Source organism: Setaria viridis, chromosome 3 (assembly GCF_005286985.2).
Source record: "Setaria viridis chromosome 3, Setaria_viridis_v4.0, whole genome shotgun sequence".
Classification (NCBI taxonomy): Eukaryota; Viridiplantae; Streptophyta; class Magnoliopsida; order Poales; family Poaceae; genus Setaria; species Setaria viridis.
The window spans coordinates 15,868,689-15,885,975 of NC_048265.2; the positions used below are offsets into that span (position 1 = coordinate 15,868,689).

The 17,287-nt window shown below is 47.7% G+C and overlaps 3 protein-coding genes across 5 annotated transcripts; 2 read left to right on the forward strand and 1 right to left on the reverse strand.

Moving 5' to 3' along the window:
- Positions 1-289: 289 nt before the first annotated feature.
- Positions 290-4,411, forward strand: LOC117850287 (protein MALE DISCOVERER 1). Of its 2 annotated transcripts, XM_034732113.2 has the most exons (8): positions 292-914; positions 1,021-1,156; positions 1,424-1,495; positions 2,077-2,220; positions 2,302-2,795; positions 2,961-3,151; positions 3,234-3,366; positions 3,548-4,411. In XM_034732113.2, exons 1-8 carry the CDS (start codon positions 824-826, stop codon positions 4,117-4,119), a joined length of 1,833 nt encoding a protein of 610 aa, XP_034588004.1. In that variant the 5' UTR covers positions 292-823; the 3' UTR covers positions 4,120-4,411. The 2 variants fall into 2 exon arrangements, with proteins under 2 accessions (XP_034588005.1, XP_034588004.1); XM_034732114.2 differs by lacking the exon at positions 2,077-2,220 and having other exon boundaries at positions 290-914.
- Positions 4,412-6,978: 2,567 nt separating this feature from the next.
- On the forward strand, positions 6,979-10,890 carry LOC117848136 (uncharacterized). The gene is made up of 4 exons (XM_034729464.2): positions 6,979-7,566; positions 9,253-9,735; positions 9,893-10,405; positions 10,506-10,890. The coding sequence occupies exons 1-4, from the start codon at positions 7,051-7,053 to the stop codon at positions 10,587-10,589; spliced, it is 1,596 nt and encodes a 531-aa protein (XP_034585355.1). The 5' UTR covers positions 6,979-7,050; the 3' UTR covers positions 10,590-10,890.
- A 414-nt stretch (positions 10,891-11,304) lies between these two features.
- On the reverse strand, positions 11,305-16,276 carry LOC117848135 (uncharacterized). Of its 2 annotated transcripts, XR_011897767.1 has the most exons (3): positions 14,264-16,276; positions 11,925-12,030; positions 11,305-11,851 (listed from the first exon to the last, which is right to left on the reverse strand). XR_011897767.1 is itself a non-coding variant. In XM_034729462.2 (2 exons), exon 1 carries the CDS (start codon positions 15,953-15,955, stop codon positions 14,294-14,296), a length of 1,662 nt encoding a protein of 553 aa, XP_034585353.1. In that variant the 5' UTR covers positions 15,956-16,276; the 3' UTR covers positions 11,305-12,030; positions 14,264-14,293. The 2 variants fall into 2 exon arrangements, 1 of the variants encoding a protein (XP_034585353.1); XM_034729462.2 differs by having other exon boundaries at positions 11,305-12,030.
- Positions 16,277-17,287: the final 1,011 nt, after the last annotated feature.

A 17,287-nucleotide genomic window follows, 5' to 3' on the forward strand; every position in this document is an offset into this window, starting at 1 on the left:
AGCCAATTTCGTGGAGCTTTCGCCGGCTCCAGCTCCACCTAATATATTATTGTTCATGTGCTACAGTGATACTAATTACAGGAGCTGATTTCCTCTCTTCTCCTTCCTTCACCGACATTGGAGGAGCCGATCGAGCAACAAATTATGCATCCTCCGGCTCCAACCTCTAACACAACAGTGCGGGTGTCAGCAGGAACCGGAGCCGGCCGGAACTCCTCCAAACGCGTCCTTTATATTGCCTAGTATAGCTTTGATTCTTTAGAGCGACAGGAACTGATCAACTGAAGCCGCCTCTTCCCCGCAACCGACTTGAACGTTTCCCTTCACTTTAGCGTGCGCTTCCACTTCCACGACCACGTGACGTCGGACTCCGCGTCCCGTTCCGCTTTTCCATTCCACCTGCATTTCACACTTTCCCCTGTTCTTGCCTCTCCTTTTCCTTGTCTACTGCAAGTACTGGTCGCAATTTTCCGCTAAAGAAAAGCACCGGCAGCATTTTTTTTCCCCACCGATCCATCAAGATAGGGTCCTTCTCGGAGGAGCGGATTGGGCAGCTGCCCGCTTATTGACTCGTTCCTGGCGGCTATTGTGAAATTCTTTAGCCTGTCCTATTGGCTTTCTTCCCGTAATCCGCTTCTCCATTTTCTGGCCACCGACCCAAACCACGCGGCTTGTTCTTGTGGAATCCATCTCAAGGGCGGAGGAAAGGTAGGATCTTCGGCGCTGATTCTTGGAGGAGCAACTCGTTCTTCGAGGAAAACCAGCGGGTTTTGGTGCTTCTTTAGGGTTGTGTTCTTGCGAAGTTGCTCTTAAGACTTCAGGCATGGGGACTTGTCGGAGGAGAGTCCCGGCGGTGTGTTTCTTCTTCTGGTTCTTGATGGGGTTTCAGCTGTGCGCGTCTCTCAATCATGAAGGTACTGGGTTTGTGGTCTGGATCGCTTGCTTGGGTGGGTCTTTCACTCTTTTGTCCCTCCAACCTTTGTTTTGACAATGTTTTGGGGGTTCTTTGCTGAATTGCAGGTGCTGCTCTGCTGAAATTTAAAGAGGTGGTCGATGCGGACCCGTATGGCGCTCTCAAGAGTTGGGATGAAGGGAGTATGAGCCCTTGTTCTTGGTTCGGTGTGGAGTGCTCTGATGATGGACTGGTCATGACCCTGTAAGTTGTTCTCTTTTGCACAGCAAAAGACAAGTACACACAAAAAAAAATCATTTGTGGATATATATTTATGAACTATCTAAAATAACCTGTGATGTTAGGAATCATAGCTTAGTCCGTGGAGGTGTCCGTCTACGCATTCGTGTTTTCTCTAGTGTAAAGTAGCGATATTTATTTTGTGCTTGAATTTAGAGCGTAATACTATGTGGTTGTTTCTAATTAATCATGTCTATGTGTTACCCTAAATCTGAGTATGCAATTATGCAGGAACTTAGCAAATCTTGGTCTAAAGGGTGTTTTACCTCCTGAGATTGGAAAGCTTGTGCATATGAAATCTCTGTAAGCACATTCTATACTTGCTTCAGGAGTATTTTGCTTTTGCTGATGCGTATTTTACACATTGATTTGGAAACTTTTAATCAGTATGATTTCTTAATTCTAAATTTTGATGGCCTCAGGATCTTAAGCCTTTCAGATGTAAATTCAGGAATGTCATCTAGTGTTTTAGTTTTCTTTCTGAGTATCTAGTTAGATAAAGCAGGGTTGTTTCTTATTTGATGCGCTTACTGTAATAAACCTTTGAGTTTAGTTGGAACTTAAACAAATGAATACCTTAGAATGGGTTTGAAAAAAAAAAAGAAAGATAAGCTGTTGTCATGCAAATATCCACTTACAAATCCTATCTTGGATGACCTTTTTCTTAAAATAAAAAATCCTTGGTTATTGTAGCCTGTGGTTTACAAATTTGAATTTAAAGAACTTCTTCCTATCATCAGTTGGAAGTTCATCTGATGAATAGTGCATGCCTACTCAACCAAAAAGATCTTATTTCAATGTTTGTATCTGCAGTTTTGTATTTGCCTTTTTGGAAGGTTTACCAACTGCTTGGTATCCTGATTTAGTTTTGTTTTCCCATACAGCATTCTTCACAACAACTCGTTCTATGGTATCATACCTACAGAAATAGGACATCTACAGGATATAAAGATGCTGGATCTGGGATATAATAATTTCAGTGGATCAATTCCATCAGATTTGCAAAACATTTTATCCCTAGAATTTCTGTGAGTGAGAACTTCATGTAACAAGTGTTTCTCTCAGATTAACTTCACTACCTGACATTGATTTCATTGTTCGAGGTACAGATTTCTTAAAGGCAACAGGCTTTCCGGGGGTTTACCGGTTGGATTACATGAGCTAACTAGGATATGTGAATCTGAAAATCAAGACATAAATTGGTTAAACAGGGTACTCACTGCAAGGTTTGCTACGATCAGAGTCAGAAGACTGTTACTGAGCAAACGAAAAGATTCCGAAATGATTCACATTCCAGAGCATCGAGTAAGGATACCCCCCTTCCAGAGGGGGTTTCCACCGCTGAATTCTCCACTGGCACCATCTCCTCCTGAACCCATTCCAACCCCTCCTGCATCACCCCCCATAGAGCAAACTAAAAGCAAAGAGAACAAGAGCAACAGTAGTTCAAAAATATATGCATCGATTGGAGCAACTTTTGGGTTTTTGGTGGTAGCCTTGTCAGCTGTATGCTTCTTTTACTACTGCCACAGGAAGACTAGCACTGTTGTACCCTTGTCTGCAACCACTTCAAGCAAGCAATTACAAACCACTGCCATGGAAGGTTGGTAGATGTGCTAATGTTTTGCCATGCAGTTTTGTTCAATGCTAACTTTTCTGTAGTCGTTTCTATTTCTGTAGTTTGCTTATGGCTAGGGTGAACATTGCATATTGCTTTACTCCAATACACAAACAGAACAGAGGCAAATTCTAACCCCTATTTATGCAGGGATAACTATATTCAGACGGTCTGAGCTTGAAACAGCCTGTGAAGGTTTCAGCAACATAATTGGCACACTACCTGGATTTACACTGTATAAAGGAACTCTCCCCTGCGGAGCGGAAATAGCTGTGGTGTCTACAATGGTAGCTTACGCGGGAGGTTGGTCTGCTATAGCTGAAGCACATTTCATGAACAAGGTATAAGTTGGTTTTTCTCTCCCATTCCTTTTCCAAACTGTAAGAGCTGGTTTTTGAGCATGATTATACTTTGCATTTCTAGGTGGAAGCATTATCAAAGGTAAACCATAAGAATCTTATGAACCTTGTGGGTTACTGTGAAGATGAAACACCATTTATTCGGATGATGGTGTTCGAATATGTTTCAAATGGATCACTATTCGAGCGCTTGCATGGTAAATTCAATTGTGAGCTACCTTTTTGTTTTAAGGGTACATTGTGGGGTATTGTGAGGCTGCAAAGACCTTGTTATCTGTTATTGACAGTCTTCACACTAGGGCTTATGGAATTAGCAACTGTTGACGTGATATTCATATTAGTATTTTGCTAAGCACCATCAAAACATTGTTATTGCAGTTAAAGAAGCCGAGCACTTGGATTGGCAATCGCGCCTACGGATAGCTATGGGAGTAGTGTACTGTCTGAGCTACAGGCACCAGCAGAACATTCCTGTAACCCTAAGGAGTCTAAACAGTTCATGCATATACTTGACTGAAGATGATGCCACAAAGGTTTCAGACATCAGCTTTGGCGCTGGCAAGAAAGAAGATGAAGATGAAGATGAAGATGATGCTCCTGATGAGTACAGCACAGTGTATAAGTTCGCTTTGCTACTACTTGAGACGATCTCTGGAAGGCGTCCATATTCTGACGATGATGGCCTCCTTGTTCTATGGTCACAGAGATATCTTAATGGTGTTAGCCCCGTGATGGGTATGGTCGACCCAACGCTAAATTCAGTCCCTGAGGAGCATGTCAGGGCATTCTCAGAGCTGATTCGTTTATGCATAACCGAGGACCGAAGGCGGAGACCGACAATGGCAGAGCTAACCAAGAGGATGCAAGAAATCACTGGGATCACTCAAGATCAGGCGATTCCGAGGAAAAGTGCTCTGTGGTGGGCTGAACTTGAAATCATTTCGGCATAGAGACAGTCAATTGTGCTAACTTGCAGCAACTCTGCAATTCTGACCATTTGCTAGGAGAAATATAGAAGATTGTACAGTTTAGTACTTTTAGGCAGGGCTTACAGTTGTACAGATATGCCTGAGTACGCCATTCTTTCATTCTTTTTTATTTACCAAGCATTCTTTCATTCTTTGCTCTATGAGGAGCAGATAAATCTTGGAAAACCTGTAAAGTTTATACCATTTCTTGTATCAGTCAAATATGAGCAAAGTGAACACATGCATATGTGTTCTCAGCATTCCTACTGAAAAACATTTGTTAATTTCCACAGTTTTGAAATCGATACATGTGGCATGCCAAAGGCAAATTGGCAATCACCGGCTGGTTTTATTGAAGGCGTGGAATATGAAAAGAAACATGAAAACAGCCATCCCTAATATGTGCAATTTGGCTCTCACGTCGATCAAAAGTGCCATCATCTTCTGTTATTCCCCGCATTGCTTCTCCGCGCGTTGGTGAGCCACGACTCGGACGGCGGCGACAACGGCGGCATCTTGACCGACATCGAGCGCAGCATCGAGGCCCCTGGCTTACCGCTCCGCCTCTCCCTGCCGATCCTTGGGCTGTCGCCGCCGTCCGTTCCAGAGCGGGTCAGCCTGCTCAGAGCCTTCCTTGCGTCGGCGCAGTACCTCTTGCTCGTGCCGAGGAGCGCCATGCCCCACCCTGGATTCGACCACTCCTTGCCACTGCCGCTCTTCTCATCGTGCCAGCGCGACAGGCCGCTGTCGCGTAGCTTCCGCTCCTTCTCCAGGACATCGCCTAGCGTGATGCTCCGGCGAGGAGGAGAGGACGCGGCGGCAGAGACGACGTCGGCGCGCGGCGTCCGGGAACGCGCCGGGCTACGCTGGAAACCGAGGAGCACCGGCTTGGCGCTCCAGGGGACGAAGAACATGAACCCGCACGCCCTCGGGGTCATCCGGTCGCCTTGCGCGTCCTCGTTGACGCGCGGCGGGGGCTGCGCCTGTGCCGCTGCCGCGTCCGTGCACTGGCGCGGCAGGGTGTGTTTGGGCTGCTCGCGGGCGAGAGCGCGGCGCCGTATGTGCGCGACGTCGTGCCTGGCTCTGGCCGGGGCCTCGGCGTCCTTGGCGTGCCTTGACTTGGAGCGCAGCAAGGGCGACCGCCTCCTCGGGTGCTTGTCCGCGGACGTGGTGGCGATGGCATTGGCGGCCGGGAGGAAGCGGTCCATGATGAAGCTCGGCGAGCGGCGCGAGCCGAAGACGCCGTCGATGGCGCTCAGCCGTGCGGAGAGCGCGGCGAGCCGGTCGGAGGACGAGATCCTGTCAAGAGCTTCGGAGAAGGTGTCGTCGTCATGGACGCTGCTCGAGTCGGTGGTGTTGCTGTGGTGGCAGGCCCGCGCGCGGCACGGGCCGCCGCACCGCCCCGGCGGTGGCTTCGGCAGCAGCGGCACCTCCCGCTCCTTGCCTCCTCCGCCAGCACACGCCGCGCTCTTGGGCACGCCCGGCGAGCTCTCCCACTTGAACGGCACATGGCCGCGCTGCGGGGACGCGTCGGCGCGGCCGCGGCGCGAGGCGGGCGACGCGTCGGCGGCCCGCCCGCAGCACGAGCGGCGCGGCGTCGGGAGCGGCGACTCGAGCAGCTGCGCGACGACGTGCCCGCTGCTGCCCTTCCGCCGCCTCCGGTGATCGGGGCCAACGGTCACCGCGACGTCCATTCCGCCGCCGCCCGCCGCTCCCCGTAAGCAGCAGCAACTACTACGGCGGCATCGCATGCACGCACCACCAACGCGGGAGGCGTATAAAAGGCAGGCGCTGCGTGGTCCGGTGGTTGGAGATCGATATGCGCGCGGGCGCGGGCACTGCTGGAGCGAATCGGCAAAGGCTCTAGAGACGATGGTGGTTGGGCGTTGGTCGGTTGGACCTCCATGGAGTGAGCTCCCTACTTCTCGTGAAGGCGTTTATAGGCCTCGATGGAGGTTGCCGAAAGGGGAGCTGGCGCGCGCGGCGCGCTTGTGGCGAAAGGTTATCTTATTTGCAAGTGTGCACCTCCACGGCTCCACCACTTGCACAGCCGCTTGTTGAGCAGCTTTCGTTCAAAATTTTGAAACTTTTGATTATGAATGGTTTTCAAAGTAAGTGGTTCGGAAACATAAAAAAATCATATTCATAGATCATCTTGAAAAATACTTCCGTAACATCATAAATTTATTCTATTTGTTAGCATATTAGAATAGATCAATGGTGGTCAAAATGTAAGATGTGACTGGATAAAGTATTATTTCGATTGCTCTAACTACACAAGAGTTGAGCTACAGCTGAGAATGTGCTGTCCAATTCTAGAAGAGAATTTGTGCTCGCTGTCGCTGAAGATCGACGCTGTGGATGCAGAACCGCATATAATCCCAAGTGTTTTTAGACGAACAGATCAGATCCAGCACAGGACATGACAGTAACATTGGCAGTACAGGTACTGAATCAGCGGCAGCAAATTTTAGGTGATGGTTTACGCGGGGACGAGGTGTTAAATGCTGTTGCTGTTTGTGCTACTACTGACTTGACAACATCCTACTGAGGTTAATTATCGTTTCTCATTATGTGTTACGGTGCTGACTTGACTAGTGTTTTAATGCATCATGTACCTGTGAAATCTCAGAACAACCTACTGGCTCCTACTTACATAGTTACATCCTGCAAGTGTGGTTTAACCAAGAGTGTTTATTTCTGCTATTTGTATTGGGACACAGAAATGTTCTTCTTTTCCTGATTTTAAGTGGGCCGTCAGGCGCCACCGGTGCGTTCGGTGCAAATCCAGCCCGCTAAAGCCCAAGGCCCATCCTTTAATGGCAGCTCATTCGGCTTATTCGCCACGGGGGGCGCACGTCTTGCTAAACACGAAGAAGCGCCGCTCTCCCCACCTTACCCCAAACCCCAACCATGTCTGCCGCCGCCGAACCCGCCGCCGACCAAAACCCTAAGCCTAAGGACGCCAAGCCCCACGAGCCCACTGCCGAAGCCGGAGCCGAGTTCGCGGAGGAAGAGTACGAAGAGGATGGAGAGGAGTACGAGGAGGAGGAGGAGGAGGAGCTGGACGGGCCCGCGGCCGCGGCGGCGGAGCGGGAGCGGGTGCAGTCCGTGTTCCGGAGGCTGTCGTCCGACCCCGTGGGCATCCGCGTCCACGACGTGATCATCAAGGGCAACACCAAGACGCGGGATGAGCTCATCGAGGCGGAGGTCGCCGACCTGCTCCGCGCCGCCCCCACCGTGCAGGACCTGCTCCGGGCCGCCAGCGTCGCCACCGGCCGGCTGCACAGGCTCGACGTCTTCGACGCCGTCAAGATCACGCTCGACGCGGGGCCACCCGAGCTGCCCGGCACCACCAACGTTGTCGTCGAGGTCGTCGAGGCCGCCAACCCCCTCACCGGTACCGCCGGCGTATACTCGAAGCCCGAGGTGAGCTCTCTTCTTGGCTCGGTTGTATAGATATTGCATTGGGTGATCAAATTGAGTGTGGCTTGAGGCATGAGGTAATGGTTACCAATACAGTGAGGTCCGGATGGGGATCTAGATTCATAGTCGTCAATTCTAGTGGAAGTTTTTGAGATCCTGTTTTTATGTAACGATGAACCTGAAGAGCGATATAAATAAGTCTCTAAGTACATGAAGTTTGTAAGAAGTGCAGCCAATAGTTTGGCCAATCTCTTGATAATGGAGGCCCATTACTTCGTTTTCTTTGCTGATAAATACACTGGCATGCTTTAGTGTTTAGCATACCTTTTTTTATTGTATGCATACCAAGTCCCGGTAACATTTTTGCTCTTCCCTTGTGTTCATTGGATATACCTTTTGCGAATATCAGACACTGAATGGGGAATAATGGAAACATCGGAGGAGATTATTTTCTTCAGTACCAAGTTCACTGGATAATTTACTTTCGTTCTGTAGTTGGACATATAATTTCATAAACAATGTACTGCTCAAAAGTAGGGTTATTGGTACTTATCTGACAATCCGTAGTTCTCAGATATACTCATTGTAGTCACCAAATTGTTCTACAGCAAGCAGCAATTGTCTGTTAGTAGTTGAGCTTAAGTTATTATAAATGGTTGTCAGTTGATAGAAATACAAAGAGCATGTTTATCTTTTCTTTCAGAACTTAAAGCTGTGGACTGATGCTTGGTTTTTAGAGTTGGAGGTCAAAACCATCCCAGTCCCAACATGTTAGCCCAAATAAGGCCATATGGCAATTTTTCTGTCAGTTCAAGCGGTGAATTCGCTTGTCGGAATTAAGCATAGAATTGTTGATGTTTTATATCAGTTTATTTAATATATAATTGTGTTTTGTCCGTTTGCCCTTTGGCACATCCTTAATATGCTCTATACACTTCTTTATTTTTTGGAAAACACTAGGACAGGATCCTACAGCATGTATAGATTATATGTTAGAAAATATGTGCAAAAAGGAAAAGGAACAAGGAGTAAGAAGAAATGTATTTACAGAAAATTGTCTAGGAGCTGCTAATGAAACTGTTGGCTTTGCTCTTTGGATAACCAAGGAAATTCTATCATGAAATTCTTTTCTGGCCTTCCATATTGGAATGTAGTACTTGATTGAGAACCCTATTGTTCCTTGTGAGCCATATGCTCCGTGCTCCCAATACAAACACTACTGAAACTTGGTTATAAACCTTTTTCCCAGAAACCATAGAAAAGATATAATTGCTGAGGTTGAGCATAGGTTCCACTGGGTTCAATGAAAATAAAAGGTGATTAGATTGAATTTATTTTATCAGGGATAAGCCACTTATCCTCGTATTTTGGAATCTCGTTAACTTTTTTTAAGAAAGTAAATTTAATCTTTTTCCAGGTTGTTAGCTCTTGTCACATACCTAATACAAACACTTAGTATAATGGAATATTTTTACTTTTCAATAACTTTCTGTAAATTTACTGGTGAAAATGTTTACTGAGCTTGTATTGTCAACATCATAAGAGGAGGAAATGCTGAATAAAACAAGAAAACCATAGAAAATGCATTACAGCATTTGATAACTGTGTAGTGAATTCCAATAAATCTTGCTACCTAATTAAGATGTTTGCACAACTGATGCATGACCCAATGACTTGCTACTCTTGTAGGCAAGATCTTGGTCGTTGGAAGGGTCACTTAAGTTGAAGAATCCGTTCGGCTATGGTGACATCTGGGATGCATCAGGTTCCTATGGTTGGGACCAAACAACAGAGGTTGGAGTTGGAATCTACCTACCAAGGTTTAAATCGATACCAACACCGTTGATGGCCCGGGCATCTTTGTCATCACAAGATTGGCTGAAGTTTTCATCATACAAGGAGCGTCTACTTGGCCTTTCATTTGGCTTGATTTCAACAATGAACCATGACTTGTCTTACAACCTTACGTGGCGTACCTTAACTGATCCGTCACGTGCCTCATCTAAGGCTATAAGGAGGCAGTTAGGGCATAACCTTCTTTCTGCATTGAAGTACACATACAAGATCGATGAGAGGGATTCACTTCTCAGGCCAACAAAAGGATATGCATTTCAGTCAACTTCTCAAGTTGGTGGTCTATGGGATAACAAGGGCTTGAGATTTTTTCGGCAGGTTATACCCTCATCCTTGTTTTTCATAACTTTAAATTTTTTGCTTGGCCCTCACAGTCTATGTATGAAGTAATTGCATCAAGTGTATACTATCCTATAATCATCTCGGCTGTCACCATCACTTTCTTACATAAATGCTATTGTTGGCTTTGGTTCAGGAGTTTGATGTTCGTGGCGCTGTGCCTTTGGGATTTTATAATGCTGCTCTAAATGTTGGCGTCGGAGCGGGTGTCATTTTACCACTTGGAAGGGGGTTCATGAATTCGTCTTCACCTGTGCCTGATAGGTTTTTCCTTGGAGGTCATTCTTCTCCAGTTTGCAGCTTGAGCGGGCTGTCATCCCTGCTGGGTTTTAAAACAAGAGGAGTTGGCCCAACAGAAGCACGGAGGCTTGTACCCAATGAATCAGACAGTGGCTCTGCTCCGGCTCCAGGAAGGGATTACTTGGGAGGTGATCTGGCTGTGTCTGCCTTTGCTGACCTTTCTTTTGATCTGCCACTGAAGTTATTCAGAGATGCTGGAATCCACGGTCATGCATTTCTGGCTGCTGGGAACCTTACGAAATTGTCGGAGGGCGAGTACAAGAATTTCTCAGTATCTGATTTTAAGCGCACATTCAGGAGCTCTGCTGGTGCTGGCATTATTTTGCCTACTAAACTTTTCCGGGTGGAGGTACGTTCCCTTTCCCCTTTTCAACTCATGGTTTCCATATTAGTATAGATATCTGCTTGACTGCTTTGAGATTAACATCATCTTTTCCATCTTTATCCAGGTGAATTATTGTTACATTCTGAAGCAAGCTGAGCATGACAGTGGAAAGACCGGAATCCAGTTCAGCTTCTCCTCACCCATGTAGAAACCTGCCATGAAATGTTTTGCAGCTGAAGTAGCTTTTCTTCCCTCACCCCTGTAGACTTGCGTTCTCCATTGTTCTTTTCTTACTGAAGCAATTGCAAAACGATCGTAGTCGCATATCATTGGGTTTTCTTTTGACGCTCGTTGTTGGGTGTGAGGAGCATGAACCTAGACTTGCTCCTTCTTTTTGGTGTCTTGAGTTACTCCCCTCTTCTGACACGAAGGATTTGTCCTTCACAACTCAAATACTGCAATGGTGGATAGAATAAATTTTGGGCCAAGAATGTTTTACACCAGTTCAATTATGCCCTCCTTTCGCATTGTAAGTACACTTTTGAGATCTTGTGTGCTTGTGGTTACTGGTTAGTCGTGTATGTCCAGCAATAGGCATTAGCACATCAGATGGTTGAAATGCACCAGAATCCTTTCGCATTGTAATAACGCTTTGAGGTCTTGTGCTTGTGGTTAGTCGTGTCTGTCCGGCATAGGCATTGGCACATCAGATGGTTGAAATGCACCAGAACCTCAATGATCCGGGTCCTTCGCACATATAAACCTCACTTGTATCCTGAAGTGAAACGATGAGCAGAAGTTGCATCTGTTGCTAATTGCTCTGCTGCTTATTGCAATAAGGACATGTTACTCATGACTATGGTTGCATGGTTCTGGTCGTGTTGTCTATATAAAAGTAAAAGACGTTGCTCGTTCTGCTCTAATTGGGCAATCCTCGCTCCTGTTAAAATTGTAGTCTTACAGTACAGGTAACCACTTTCAGAACTACCACTCCTGAAATTGTAGTTTTGCAGGTAGTCACCCACTTTCGGAACTACGTACCACCCATTTTGGCCGCGCTATTGATCGATGTCACCTTCCCAGGCGCTGGGTGGCCTGTGTTCTGAACGGAATGCCAATTCTGGCGGAGACGTGGAGCGCTTGATTTCGGCGCACTCCTTCCGCACCAGCTCCAATGCGGCCCCCAAGGCGCACCAGCTCCTCGGCCCCGACGCAGTGTGTTGGCCCTCTCCAGTCCGGGTGTGACTCAGAACATGACGTCCGGTGGCGACGGAGGACGAGTCCACGAAGGCGCCATCGGCGAAGTTCGAGATGCGGTTGTTCGCCGAGCGGGACGCCCAGGTGCCGAGCTAGTCATATGCGTGGCGAGCGCTTTCTCGTCGAGGCTCGGAGGCGGGCTGCCACTGCCCAGCAGCTTGCGTAACGTAGAGGAAACGCGAAACGGAGGTCGAGGAGCTGGTGCGCGTAGTGCTGCAGGTTTGACAAAAGGAAATAAATAGATACTCTTTATAAAAAAAAAGATAGATACTAGTTTATTTGGCACCAATTTTTTTTCCGCAAAGTTTGGCTGGTTTGAGACTTGAGTCCATGCGGTAGATTTGGCACACCACAGCTTTGCGTCACTCGTCACATCCCACAAGAAGCATGGCCTGCCACAATCACAACTAATTAAGGGGTGTTTGGATACAAGTTACTAAATTTTAGCAGTGTCACATCGGATGTTCAAATGCTAATTAGAAGAACTAAATATGAGCTAATTACAAAACTAATTGCACAGATGGAGTCTAATTCCCGAGACGAATCTATTAAGGCTAATTAATCCATTATTAGCAAATGATTACTGTAGCACTGCATTGTCAAATCATGGACTAATTAGGCTTAATAGATTCGTCTCGCGAATTAGACTCCATGTGTGCAATTAGTTTTGTAATTAGACTATATTTATTACTCCTAATTAGTATCAAACATCCGATGTGATATGTGTTAAAGTTTAGCAAAGGGTATCCAAACATATGCCATGTCCCAGGCACAGGGATCATCCCATCTCGCCCAGTAAATTCAACGGATCAATCAAAGTTCCCTGCCGCCAGCCAACAACGAGAAACCACCCGGACGCCCAGGAAAAGAGGCGAAAACGACGACACGCCGCAGGAACCAGGGCAGGGGATGACCGCCGCACAGAGATCCTAGATTCCCAGCCCGCCCTGACGCTACGCTGTTCGGCAGAGCAATCGCGTGCCGTGCCAGTCAGCCAGTGCCACCGATGGGCCCAGCAAGCCCGCAGGCTCACCGGCCAGTTCGGTGGCGCTGCCGCCGGTGGCCGTGTAGACGGGCACGATCCACAGCGGGCGCGTGCAGGAGGACCCAAGGCGGAGGCAAAGGCACGGCAGCGCAGCAGGAGCCCGGTGACAGGTCGAGGACGATCTGCCTGGGCGAACACTGGACATGTTGGGGTGGGTGGCTGGGAGCCATGTGACGTGAGACCATGTCACGCCAGCTGTGGGAAGCGAGGAACAGCATCGTGCACATACTCATGATAAAAGGACAATTGATTTATATAATACTCCCTCCATCCCAAATTATAGGTCGTTTTAGCATTTCTATATGCATAATATTTGCTATACACCTAGATATAGCATATAGACTAGCATATGTCTATATGCATAATAATATCTATGAACTAAAAAACTAAAACGACCTACAATTTGGAATGGAACGGAAGGAGTAGAGTAATAGACGCTCTGACAAACGCAAACCAAAAGTTGCAATGGCGTCGCAGCATCGGGTAAAACAGAATAGGACCATAGAACATGAAAACATATCAAAAGGTTTACAAGGAAAAAGGGAGCACATAAAGGACATTCAAAGGGTGTTTAGCCGAGGGATTGACCTTAGGCATTCTCGGAATCTTTTTCAAATCTAAGATAAACCCAACAAATTTGAACCAGAACTCCCCTATCAAACGAGCCACCATGCATGCTATACACTTCTTTTTCTTGTAGATATTTTCTCAGCATAAAACAGAATGTGCAACTCCAGGCCATCAGCCAGCCATGAATACATGAGCATAACTATAGCAACACACATATTATCTCCAGCAGTATAACATGTCATAAGTCAACTAAATAGTGGGTAAGGCTCAGCAACAACCCTCTGAAATAGGTAAGCACAGTAATGACAGCACTGGAAGACTAGACAGAAGCGGCGTGATCTGAAACACCCCTTAGCCACTATAGTGTGCTGTGTGCGTAGCCAAAATTTGCTGAACTCATAAGCTAACAAAATAAGTTAGGCGAAAAGACGACAGAGAGTGACTAATAAGTAAACCAGTTAATAAGAAACAGAATTTAGCTTTCATATCCTATGATAAGATAAACACGAGAGAAGATCTTTCTGCAACCAGCGTGCCTCATTGGCTGGTAAGGGTAGGCACAGAGCAGCAGCAAACAGCAAACTGGCAAAAGTCTGTATGATTCGTTGGACCAATATTTTAGCTTGAGTTCAATGCTCAATAGAATTAGAAGCTATCCGCAAACAATATTCAGGGGTCCATGTGTTATTTCTGAACTAGAGACTGATTTGGTGATTTCATTGAGTACAGATTTGCACATACAATTTACTATCAAGGAAAATACAGATCTGCACATACAATTTACTATCAAGGAAAATTCATCTGATGGCAAACGTCAGGTTTCCTCAGTATGCATGGTGATCGCACAAATCGAACAGGTCGGAAGGAACTAAGGCAACCAGCTCCACTCTACCTAGTAAACTAGTAAAGAGGAAGAACTTCATACCACACTGAGCAGATATTACCTAGCAAAGAGGTAAAAAGGCTAAACTGTGAACAGCACTGCAAGCAAATTAGAACATTGCTCCAACCTGCAGGCTTCAATTCGGCTGTCTTCAGCTTTAGTTTAGGCGTCTTCTCTTGTTCTGATGTAGGTCCCCACCATCTACATCCAAAGAACCTAAGGCATCACCTCCTCTCCTCCTCCTCAGGGACCTTGAAGACCCTGCATTACTAGGTTCTCCAGCGCTTTCAGTGAAAGCTGCATCTTCCTGAATCACAGCCATGGTGCTTGAATTAGAAGCTTGATCTGCAGCCAGTCCCGTGACAATATGAGTTCCATCAACCGGCTCAGGATTTGGTGGGTTTGATGATGTTGATGCCCCGTAATGGCTAGGCCTTACAATTCGCCTAAGTTCACTGAAAGCAGTCGCAAACCTTTCCGAGTCTTCAAGGTCAGAAAAATCAAAGTGTCGCAATAAATCCATCCCTTCTGATGGAAATGGACTTGAAGTGCGCCTTGGAAGATCGGATATATTGTTTCCAGGCTGCCCACCACTACCTGGGGCAGATGAAGCAATGGATGTAGGGTTTTCTGCTTCTCTTTGCAACCTCCTTGCTCTCAACCTAGTAGTCATTCGGCTAAAACGGCTTGCATTCGGAGGAATTTCCTGGGCAGTTGCTTCAGGAGGCCCTTCAAACCTGCTCACGCTATTCATTAAATGCTGATCAAGAATGCGCCTCCACGTAGACAAAAAACCGTGCGCCTCACCAAGCCTTCTAGATATGGGTCGCAAATGGTGAAACTGCTGCCGGAAGCTCTCTAGCCGATTGCCATGTGGCCTTGGTGGAATCTTGGGGCCAGATGCATTTCCATCCTCTGCAACCTTCTTCTCCACATCTGAACCTGAATTCCCCCTCCCATAGATAGGAGTAATGTTCCCTTCAGTCACCTCTCCTTTGCAGACAGGGCACTCCTTATGGCTAGAGTGGACATGCAACCACTGATATAAACATGGCCAGCAGAAAAGATGGCCGCAGGAGGTAACCACCGGCTCAGCAGCCATTTCAAAGCAGATATTACACTCAAACATTGCAGCACTCTTACCATGCTCGGTTCCCTCATCCTCTGAGACGCCCACAACAGCACCATCGGCAACCACCTTGTTCTCCTCCACAGTATCATGGACAGGCTCTTCTGGTTCAGGTGGTTGTGGTGGAGCATCATTCTCCAGGCTAGGGGCCTCTGAGCTGAGAGGTGGAAGGTCTGACCGGAACCGTCTTGGCCGGAAGTAGCGAGACCCACTCATGCACATCAAGCGGCGGAAGCGTTCGGCACGATCTGGGCGGAACGAAGAGGATGCGGTCGACGACGACGGCCGGTCTGCTAACCGCTCGACCAGACCCAGGTGCGCGTCGGAGAAACCGAACTCAAGCTCATCGGCGAGCACAGGTAAAGCCCCTGGAACCGGCAGGGGCGGCGGAGGCATGTAGGGCGGGAGCGCCTCGGGCGCGAACGGGTTGTAGGGCTCGTGCGCCGGGGTCGGCGGGCGCACCAAATCGGCGCGGGACGGGGAGTAGGGCGGGTGGAGCGGCTCGCCCTCCGGCGGCGGCGCGTCCGCGGAGGCGGCCGAGGAGGATGGAGACGATGACGACAGCATGGGGGTTCCGAGCGCGAGGTCGGAGCCGAGATCGGGGCGGCGGGCGCGCGGCGCGCGGGGGAGGCCGAGGTAGAGGTTCAGATCCATCCGTCTGCTGCTCCGCGCCGCGTCATCGGCGGCCATCCGGCGGGCGAGGCGCCCACCTTTAGCCACGCGCTCCCGCGCCTCTCCCTCCGCCGGCGCAGTCCCAATTCCCAAAGGCCGCGCCTTCCTATCTCCACCCCACCATGGCACGCCCCGGCGCGGGGAACGCGCTAGCAGGCCCGCGGGGCGCCGCGGGAGCTGGGCGCATAGAGGGCACCGATCGCCGCGGGGGTTGCGGTCGGTGACTATGGCTCCGGATGCGGTGGAGTTGGTGGCTGCGGTGGGGCGGCGGCGGCGAGGAGGGGTGGGGAATTGGGAATGGATGCGGGGGGAGAGAGAGAGAGAGAAAGGGAGGAAGGGGAATGGGAGGCACGCGGTCCGTGCGCAAGGTTTTTGTTGTTGCGGGAACAGAGCGCCACGTCAGCGCGCACCTGCCCCCACCGGTGGAAAGGAGGCTGGTTCGACGAGTCCACCGGCCGGGCTGTCTTGCGGCCCGCTTACGGAAAGGATACGTAGAGTCCCTATGGGCTTCAGCTACATGGGATCTGGCCCAGCTTAGTTTGGTGTTCTACCCAAAATGATCTACACGCTACGTCACTATTCCATTCCGCAAAAAAAAAAATGCATCTACCGTAACAAAAAAAGGTAATGACTTCCCGTGGAGGTAGGAGTGGGAGCAATTCCATCCACTACCGAGGGTGTTGGGTTGGTATTGCAGGTGATGGGGTGGGAGTGGGCTGAATGCCGGCTGGTATTAGGCTTCATTTCCAATTCAGAGTTCCAGAGCATCCAAACAACCGATATTCGGAACTATCAATGCCAATTCTAAATTCTGAGGTTCAATATCTACATCCAAATGCTACCTTAGTGAAACCAATTTTGTTAGGTTTGTTTTATTTTCCTTTATGCATTAAAATTCTTAAACTCCAGGAAAAACTAATAAAAATTAGGTGTTTATTTAGTGCCTTATATTTAAGGTATTTAAATAAATATTTAATCTTTATAAAATGTATAAAATTCTGAATAATGATTTCTTAATTAAAAATAATAATAATTAGGAATTAGGTTTTGAGATTACTAATTATTTAATAACCCTTTTATAATAAATTAAAATACTTAAGGTTAGATTAGTTAAAGAATTAATTTGAGGATTAATCTTTTATGGGTAGATTAGTGTTGGCTCGCAACTTTATCATGAAGATAAGTTGTATAGTCAGTGTTTCAAAAGGTTTTGCATATTCTAACTGTGACTTGATCATATCGTAGAACCTGAAGCTCCTGACGTGGATTTCGTGGAATTATCTAAAGAACGTTGTTCCTTTTGTTGAAGGATCTCCTGAAGGAACTAACATTTTTGTGACCCCAAGCAAG